General features: G+C 49.2%; 1 protein-coding gene across 1 annotated transcript; it reads right to left on the minus strand.

The window, feature by feature from the left end:
- Window positions 1–454: 454 nt before the first annotated feature.
- Window positions 455–9,599, minus strand: MAT2A (methionine adenosyltransferase 2A). Its single transcript, XM_005279246.4, has 9 exons — window positions 9,432–9,599; window positions 6,390–6,467; window positions 6,139–6,261; window positions 5,831–5,943; window positions 5,558–5,701; window positions 5,090–5,308; window positions 3,875–4,057; window positions 3,008–3,141; window positions 455–2,073 (listed from the first exon to the last, which is right to left on the minus strand). Exons 1-9 carry the CDS (start codon window positions 9,520–9,522, stop codon window positions 1,971–1,973), a joined length of 1,188 nt encoding a protein of 395 aa, XP_005279303.2. The 5' UTR covers window positions 9,523–9,599; the 3' UTR covers window positions 455–1,970.
- Between the last annotated feature and the right edge of the window lie 312 nt (window positions 9,600–9,911).

Below are 9,911 nucleotides of genomic sequence, written 5' to 3' on the forward strand. Positions count from 1 at the left end.
GCTGGGAGTTCAGCTCCTGACCAAAGTGCATAGTGTAGCTGCACTTCCAGATCACCTGTGCTGGCATAAACCGGTGCTGCAAGAGGGGGCCCTAGCCAGACTGGCAGAGATAACAGACCCAGTAGGAGGGGGCAGTCCCCTAACAGAACACACCAGAGACTGAATTTCATTGTAGGCTTGATCACAGCCATCCTGCCCCCATGGCTCCTCTTACCCCCCTCAGTTATAATTCAGAAGAAGTGGTGACTTCAAAGTTCTATCCCCAGCCTTAAACTAAAGCACTAGTCTTTCCACAGCAGGGCAAACAAATGACTGGCCTCAAGGAGGCTATCCTGATCTGTCCCCCAGCCCCAGATTGTGTTCCCCCTTCCTACAGCTGTAACCCTAGCATGAGCTTGGCTATTCCCACCTAAATGTGATGCATTGTTCCAGATAAAGTTTGAGCAGAGACTGGTAAGGTAGAACCTAGCACTTTATTCAGATCTTCAGTTAATTGGTGGGATTTGAAGAACCAGACATACGTAATAAACCTCCACAAAAATAGATCATGAAAGGCACTTTCCACTCAAGGCAGAGGCCATGGGATAAGCATGTAAACAAGCTGGCTTCTCTGTACAACACCAGCCAAATCAGCCTCTCCCAGGGCCAGTTGCCCTAGCTTTGCCCTCCCCCTTATGTTTACACCAGCCAGACCCCCTGTAGGTGTGACCCAAGGTTTTTCTGTAGGACACCTTGGCCTATCAGGGAATGCTGGAAACATGGCAAGGAATCGGTGTCCAAAACAAAAAAAAGTGTTAAAAAAGCTGCCATCTGAGCCAAGGGCTTCTCTGTACTCACACCCTGCCCCAGAGAACAATAAATAAGCAATTAGAAAAATGTTCAAGTATGAAGGGTTATTTTTGCCACCTCTCCTCCCCTCCAAATGCACCTGTGGCTCTGAAGGAAGCTGGCTTCTCTGTAGCTACACCAGCCCTTCAGAGCACGAATTGGACCTGGCTTTGAAAATAAAACAAAGTTTAAAAACCCAGGAGGAGTTTTGTGCAGTGTGGAATTCTCCAGCTTTCTTATAAAGAAAAAAATTACTCTGGTACCAAAGTGTGCAGCCTACAGACCTCGGGTACTGCCTGGGGACTTCTCTGTAGTACATCCCCAGGCTGCCAAGTGCCCGTTGGTTAAACAGGAGATGGTGAGGTTTGGCTAGTGCTGAAACCATGCATAGGATTGATTATCTTTTTAAAAACCTTATTACGTACGTCCTCCAAGAAAGACAGCTGAAAGTGGAGAGGTTAAAATCTGGTGCCACTCTGGATGGAATGAAGAGAATAAAGCACCACAAGTGGGTAGAGTAAGAACTGCCTTTGAATAAAAACCGCATCAGGCTGGAGCTCCAAGTGAAACTTGTGTTGCATGCAAGGCTAGTCTGCTAGGGGGAAGCACTCCCAGACAAAAGCTACATAGTCAGACTGACCAGGTTACGGGGACTAGAAGGCTTTACATTCTTAGACACCACAAAATCATGCTGCTCCACAGGGCTGGGGCTGGACAGATGCTATAATGAACCACAGATTCCACATGCATGTTACAAGGACTATTTCTCAGTCAGCATTTGAGGGGGAAATTCACTGCAGTTCTTAGACTTTCATGGTTGGGTTCTTGGTCATACAACAGATCCAATCTTAAAGCATCATTTACTAGACAGACTGATGTCTGCTCATCTCTAGGCAGTTACACAGATAGCTTGTGCTCGCTGTTCCACTAATAGAGTGAGCACAACGCCAGAAATAGGAAGATAGCATAATCTAACTCGTGGTCCCCATAGAATTAATAGCCATGGCAATGGACAAAGTTTGCTGAGTAAGAGCTGAACAGGAGGACAGGATAAAGTTAGGGAAGAGGGGCTCTTTCCCCCAGAGCCTGAAAGCTTCTCTGTAGCCTACGCCAACAGGTCTGGGGAGAAAAGCCTAACACTTTCAATATTTTAGCTTTTTGGGCAGTTCCCATGGGAAGCTGTCCCTACCAAAGTGGCCATAGGCTGCAGTCCTCTGATAAATGGGCTTCTTCAGATCCAGATCCCTGGAATATACAAGTCCTTAACTTAATACAGAGCATTCAATCACAAGCAAAGCAAAACAAGAGACAGTTTTCAGAGGCTCTGGTTTAGGAGAAGTTTTTTGATTCAGCAGGGGGAAGTCATGGAGGCAGACACTCTGTTGGTGGAGCAGGCTTGGAACTGCATACGTCTTGTGGGAGGCCAAGACACCTTCCACCTTGCTATAAAACCCAGACTCAATACAACTGGATTCATTCACTGACTCAAGAGGCTCCTCTCGCTTCCTTTTAAGACTCAGTTGTCATTTCTCAGGCTAGTTTGTTCTTTAGACAGTGTCCTAGACACTTAGCTAGTTGCTGGGCAGTCCGAACTCATCCTGAGAAACAACAAGTGTCCAATCTCGCATGATGTCATAGGATACTTACCCCTTACAGGGCTACAGCACCTCAGGGCCTGGTGATCCATTTGGTGGAACCACTTATCTCTTCTGTTTAAGCAGCTCTTGTCCTAGCCCAATGGCTGCTTCTGACTTTAAATCTGATGCTTCCAGCACAGGTTGCAAAACAGGCATGAATGCAAACAGCAGCTCAACATTGCACCCAAAGGGTTTGGCTAAGATGGTTAGGCAACCAAGTCCTGCTATAGAATCCTAGATTTTAAGTCCAGGAGCATTTAACACCCAGTCCCAAAGGCAACCTCGGCCTTCAAGCACCATTAGTGCTCTCAGATACTTAATCCAAAAGGCCACCTGTTTGGTTACAGAGATGGGGTTAGCTACTAAAGGCAGTCCAGCATGGAGAAGTGTACTTCTACCGTCAGCGTGACATAGTAAGGAATCAATTCCAGCAGCATTTGTACTATCAGTCATTCCCTACTCATTAGCAGCTTCAGATTTGCCTACAAGCAAGTAGGGAGCCATCTCTCCCCCCCCCCATCTGCATGCATTACCATCTTTACCTGACAATAACCCCAGGGCGGAGGTCAAAGTTCTTCTTCACAATCTCTAGCAGCTCCCGCTCGCTCTTTGGAGAAGTGCCATAGTGGAAAATGGAGATGGACAGTGGGTGGGACACTCCAATGGCATATGAGACCTGAGGGCAAAGGAAAGTTTAAACACCTCAGGGGACTTGCAGGGGCAGATGACCATGTGCCCCTTCCCCCCCCCCCCCCCCACACTTCCTCACCTCACATTCTGAAGGGGTACTTTGTTCCCAGTAATGCAGGGGCTCATCTATCCGCTCAAATACTTGCAATAACTGCACCTCCACTCCGTACCTCATTCCACACCCGTTACAGTAGTTATAAGAATGATCAGCTCTCTGTTCAGCTGCTCTGAAGGTACTGACACTGTTCATGTTACTCTCTGCACCGGCCAAGCCACCCTTCTCATCTTACCTTCTATTCCTGGGTCGTTCTTTGCTCTGTTCACTCTCTAGAGTCTATCCTGGAAGGGACACCCAAGCAGTGCAGCACACTGCAAGTTGGTCACTGCCAGCGATGCAGATAACAATACTATTGTGCTTTAGGTTATTACTCCCTGGTTTGGAGCCCGTCTATACAATCAAGAATAGCATTTGCCACTCCCACGGCAAGCTCCAGTTATTCACCACTCTGGTCAGCTGCTTTCCAAATGCCATCCTACCAGTTTGTACTGATGGAAATAGGCTTCCCAATACAGCTAGCCTCACCCCTTTCTTCCCTTGGCACAGCAGCCCCAATGTGGCTTTAAAGGGAGAGACCCTGCCAGCCACCAATAGCAGCTGCTAAATCCAGCTCATTTACAAATATCCCTCTCCAAACTTCAGGCCAGCAGGCTCGCCGTACCTGGACAAGCACTCTTCTGCACAGGCCAGCCTTGACGAGGGACTTGGCTACCCAACGAGCAGCATAAGCAGCAGAACGGTCCACCTTGGTGTAGTCTTTCCCCGAGAAAGCACCTCCTCCATGAGCACCCCAGCCACCATAAGTGTCGACAATGATCTTCCGGCCAGTCAAGCCAGCATCTCCCTGGAATTAACACCCCCATTAAACCGGACTCCATTTAGAAACGCTTGTCAGTTTAGAGCACAGTAACTGCCCTCAATAGCCACTGCTTACACTAACTTAAGCCTAATCCTTGCACCCACTGAGGACAATTGCAAGAGCCCCCTGAAATCACTGGGCATAGGGCTTTCAAATTAAGCCCTCCCCCCCAGTTCACAAGGATCTGGTTTCACTTTTAGTGAAACGGTACAAATGGCAGCCTAATTATATCAGCTCCACTTGCTCCAACACACTTGTTTGCTGACAAGTATTTACTCCACTGAACTCTGTAGAGCCATTAGTTCTGGGAGAGAAAACTGGCTTGCAAGTCTGCACTGGAGGTCCACATTAGCCTGGCTATGATACACCTATTGCCAGAGGGGGAGTTTTGGAAGATTGGTCACCTTCAATGCCTGCATGTGGATTAGATACACCCAAGTGAAACATTCCTTGGAGGATCGAATCATAGAAGATCAGGGTTGGAAGGGACCTCAAGAGGTCATCTACTCCAACCCCTGCTCAAAGCAGGACCAACCCCCAGACAGATTTTTGCCCCAGATCCCTAAATGGGCCCCTCAAGGATTGAACTCACAACTGTGGGCTTAGCAGGCCAATGCTCAAACCACTAAGCTATCCCTCAGGCCAAGCCTATAACAGGGTTAAAAAAATAATTAGATAAATTCATGGAGGATAGATTCATCAATGGCTATTAGCCAGGATGGGCAGCAATGGGGTCCCTAGTCTGTTTGCCAGAAGCTAGGAATGGGCAACAGGGAATGGATCACTTGATGATTACCTGTTCTGTTCATCCCCTGTGGGGAACCTGGCATTGGCCACTGTCGGTAGACAGGATACTGGGCTAGATGGACCTTTGATCTGACCCAATATGGCCATTCTTATGTTCAGTGAACTCAAATTGTCAAGATTTATGCACTCCTCTCCTCTGGTGTATTACTACAACATTCCACCTTTGTTATTAGAATTTTAAAATAATATTTGAATCCATCTCAGTCTTACCTGAGGACCACCAATGACAAAGCGGCCGCTTGGCTGCAGGTGGTAGATTGTATCATCATCCAGGTATTTTGCAGGCACAACTGCTTTGATCACTTTCTCCTTTAGGGCATCCCTCATCTCATCCAAGCAGACATCTTCATCATGTTGAACAGATATGACAATCGTGTGGACTCTAATAGGGATGACAGCACCACGGTCTTGCATGTACTGCACGGTCACCTGAAATGATTCCCCAGACCAGGAGAAGAAAACCAAGTCAGGTACAGCCACATCTACAGCAGATCCTAACGGGGTACAGCAGTGCTCTCCACCCTCCAGACTGCTAAGTAGGACGGAGAATACAAACTAGTGTCATTTCATTATTGGCCCGCCACTCCCCAAAGGCGGAAATTCATTCTGCTCTTGGCTTGCTATAGCCAGGCTCTCGTACATGCCCATTACTGCAGTGTATGACAGGGCTCCACTTACCTGAGTTTTAGAGTCAGGTCGCAGCCAGGGCAAGGTGCCATTGCGACGCAAGTCTGCCAGCTTGGCATTCAGCTTGTGTGCTAAAACAATGGTCAGGGGCATGCACTCCTCAGTTTCATCTGTAGCATAACCGAACATCAAGCCCTGTGGGAGAGAAGAGGGGTCTGAAACCTCAACTTCAACAGAACCACTTACTGACAAAGTGCTAAATATGGTCCTATAAACTAGAAAATGTTTCCACAAGTTGGGAACAGCTGTTACTAGAATACTAACCTGGTCCCCAGCACCAATATCCTCTTCATTCCTGTCTAGATGGACTCCCTGGGCAATATCAGGAGACTGCTGCTCCAAGGCTACCAGTACATTGCAAGTCTTGTAATCAAATCCTAAAACACACAGCAGAATTTCAGGTTCACAGAATAACTGCACTGTCCAGCTAATCCTAGAAAGTTTATCATATTTGTTCCTTAGAACACCTAGCAAATTGGTTACAGATACTTTTAGAAGCCAACAGCCTTATACTCAAAGCTAGAAACAAAAGCTTTCCAAACCCAGAAAAACAAGTGGCTGGAGGCACTTACCTTTGGAAGAATCATCATAACCAACATGTTTGATTGTATCACGCACAACTTTCTGGTAGTCAACAGCCGCTCTGGATGTGATCTCACCGGCCAGGAGGATCATCCCAGTCTTTGCAACAGTTTCTAGAAGAGGATAAGAGGATCTCCATCAACTTCAGTGTCACTCACAGAGAAACAAAACAGCTCTCATACGATAGCAAAAGTGCATCTAACGGGCAATTTCTCCCCTTTTCTAGGCTACATATCCTCACCACAAGCAACTTTGGCATCTGGATCCTGCTTAAGGTGGGCATCAAGGACAGCATCACTGATTTGGTCACAGATTTTATCTGAAAAGAAATCAAACAGCCAATCACTCAATGCACGGTGCACCTCCCTGAATCCCTTTCTCTTTCCGCTCAGTATGTTGAGCTTCAGCCAATTCTGGGAGTCTCCACGCAAATTTGTCAACAGAAAGCAACAACTGCAGTGTTACACAACCCCAGGCAGAAATGCTGTTATCTTGCACTGTAATTTCCTGTCCCTCAGATGCAGCACTTGTCCCATACTATACAGGAGGGTTTTTTGGGGGGGGGGGGGCGGGGGGGGGCGGGGAGAGAAGGGGGTGTGTTAGTGTGGAATCCCAAGTATTTTCTAGTGGAACTTTTAGGATCAAGTTACTATTATGTCAGGGTTTAAATTTAGCCACTTACTCTCCATGATGTAGCTATAAGACAGGATTTTGACATTGTGCAACTTACCCCCGCAGCCCTGAAGAGGACAATGCACTGCATTGCCAAGTGATTCACTTAAGCACCCAAACCACAGCAGCATCTGAGCTGCAAGTGGTTCTGCCCTCAAGCACAAATAGAAGACAACAGCTTCAATTTGGTTTGTACAGGTGTTTAATTTTAGAAAACTGTTCTGACAAAATGGCCACTTGCAGCAAGACCACTCTAGTATACACTCTAGATTTGCACACGTACAGCAAGAGACCGCATGTGCCCAATGTAGCCCCACTGATGGGAATTTTAACTGGCAATACTGTAGGCTGCAGTCATGTTGCCATTAGCCATGGCTGCCAAAAAGCAACCAAGTTGTGAGCAGCAAGCAGCCAGCCTGTGACTGCAGAACTGGTTTCAGCTGGTCAGCCAGCCTGCGCATAGCTAGTCGCTCTAGCATGACTGCTGCAGACAATTATTCTAGAGCAATCTGAAACCCCTAAAGCACTAAGGGCTTTGCAAGAATTGTTCAAATTCTGTTATGAATAAGCTACTCACTACTCAGGGCTAGATGTCGTCCTTGACAATGACCTTTCAGATCAGATTTGGAGCAGACTGACATAATTCTGTGTGCTGCACAGGAATGAAATGGAATAAAGGAAAGCCTGACACTGAGCTAGCCCTCCCATCATCTTTAATCCATTCATTCCTCAGATCTTTCACCAGTCACCCTGAATAGCAGTGCTGGAAATGATGTGACAAAATAAGCATAATTTTCTAGATCACCCAGGGAGGGAAAAAATTCCCCTGGATGTCATTTACAAAAGAACACTTAATCTTTTACACCTTGAGGAAAGATTTTATTAACAGCCCCCAGATAATAAAACAGACTAAAGGGAGGACTTAATGACATCAGAAAATTTCTGGCTAGGATAACTATGCCAGCAACAATCATTTGAGCCCTGCTGTCCCTAGTCTTGTAGTGAAGACAGACTGATATTAGTGGAAGTAGTTTGTTGAAACCAGTTCACCTGTTTGGCCAGACCATAAATGGCCAATGGTTTGGAAAAGGCAGTGACCTACACACAGCAAATGCCACTGAGCAGTCTATTAAGTTGATTGTGCAATGTGAAAGTGATTTATAATGGGAATGGGAATCTAATAGAACAGAGCCCCAAAATGGAGACTGCAGTCAGAAAAAACACAATGTTGTTATACTGAAACAATGCCAGGCCTGAGATAGTATGTTAATCCTTCCTTGTCATGGAAATTAAGGAATCTATCAAAGAACCCATTGACCTCATATGTTTGTCCAAAGCAGTTCCACACAGAACCGGACACTATTTTAGACACTTTCTGTAGTAGGGGTGAGGAAAAGGTAGTGATCTGTAGACCTGTCACTGTTCAAGTCTGAAACACAAGGTTATTAAAGAGTAGCATATATACCATCTGGATTTATGTTTTTATTTAAACCTCAGTTACTATGTTCAGCATCCTTTGAATTCTTTTCTTCCCAGAAATACAGCATTGGAGTGTGGAGACGCTGTCTCAGTACCCCAGCCATCACAGCACTTCACAAAAGCTTTACACAGATAAACAAAAACGAGTCAAAGGGAGGTGAAGTGACTTGCTCAAGGTCACTGAGCAAGTCAGTGATGGAGCTCAGAACAGAATCCACACCGACAACTGCCCTAATCACTAATCTGCTCTCTCCCTACTGGCACTGTGAGGCTATGGCGATGACGACCCTAGAGGTCCCTAGATGGCTTGGTCTCTCCAGCCCAAGAGAGAGAAATGGGACATACGCACCAGCTTTAAGTGCTCACGCCCTTGTAAGTGACTTGGTGCAAAGGGGAGGTGGGTTTCCAGAACAGGTGCAGCAGACAAGCAACTGCACCAAGAGGGCTGCAAGCGTCTTGAATGGTCCCAAAGCACCAGGAGGCAGCTGTGTGTTGTGGGTGTCGCTTTACTGGAGGGGAAGTGCTTAGTCATGTGCGCGGGGCTGACTCACCGCCCCCCTCCCAGCGCACACCGCGTGGAGGTCCCGGCATCACCCCGGGGCGCCATTCCGCCAGCCCCCACATGGCGAAGCAGGCGCGAGCCCCCCAGGTGACCCCACCTCCCCGCTCCGGCGGGAGCCAGCCCAGGGCCCGGACAGGGTCCCCCCGGCTCCTTTGCAGGGAGGCTGATCGGTCCCCGGCCCCGGCGCTGCCCAGAGCCACGATGGCGGAGACGGACAATGGACGGCAAGGGGCCGCCTCCCCGGGGGAGGAAGGGGGGGACTCACCCCCCCCCCCCACCCGAGCCTCCCGCCCCGGTCCCCGCGCGGGGACCACGTGCCGCCCGGCCGAGCCTGCAATGCGGCGCGCGCCCTCGCGGATAATGGCGGAGGCAGCGGGAGCGCGCGCTCGGCCGAGTTTCATCATCGCCCTCCCCTCCGGCGCGCGCATCCCCCCGCCCCCCACAGAGACCGGACTGCTCCGCCGCGTGCACGCGCTTCCTCCTGAGGAGCCCGCGCGGCCGGGCCGATTTCCCGCCCCGTAGAACGAGGCGAGGCCGCGCCCCGCCCTCCCCAGACTCCGCGGCCGTTACCTGGGTGCCCCTCCCCCACGGACTCGGAGGTGAAGAGGAAGCTGCCCTCGTCGATGAAGGCCTCGTGAAAACCGTTGAGCTGCCCGTTCATGGCGACACCGGAAGGAAGCGGCGAAAGAAGAACAAAGGCCCGCAAGACACCAGCCTCGGCAGAATGAGAGCAGCGCCTCCAAGGCACCGGTATTTATACCCTCCACGGCCCCGCCCCCGGCAGGCCCCGCCCCGCCGCAACGCGCCAATCTCGGGGCGGGCGGGGAGAGCGGGCTCGGACTCAACCACCCTCCGGGAAGGGGGCCACGTTATGTAATAAATCGCCCCTTCCCCGACACACCGACCAGCTCGCTCGCAGACGGAGGACGAGCATTTCTTATAACTGACCATAGCGCAAGACAATAATTCATGTCCTTAACTCGGCCCCGGGAGGGCGGCACAGGGAAGTGCTCTGTCTACCCCCCGTGTCTGCCACTTGGACTGATCCCA

Source organism: Chrysemys picta, chromosome 2 (genome assembly GCF_011386835.1).
Source record: "Chrysemys picta bellii isolate R12L10 chromosome 2, ASM1138683v2, whole genome shotgun sequence".
Classification (NCBI taxonomy): Eukaryota; Metazoa; Chordata; order Testudines; family Emydidae; genus Chrysemys; species Chrysemys picta.

What these genes read in the sequence shown, in the direction of transcription:
- MAT2A (XM_005279246.4), bottom strand. Translation starts at nt 9,522, where the DNA reads ATGAACGGGCAGCTCAACGGTTTTCACGAGGCCTTCATCGACGAGGGC. An exon ending in AGATGCCAAAGTTGCTTGTG is followed by an intron (nt 6,262 to 6,389) that starts GTGAGGATATGT and finishes ATCCTCTTCTAG; the next exon opens with AAACTGTTGCAAAGACTGGG. An exon ending in ATATTGGTGCTGGGGACCAG is followed by an intron (nt 5,702 to 5,830) that starts GTTAGTATTCTA and finishes TCTCTCCCACAG; the next exon opens with GGCTTGATGTTCGGTTATGC.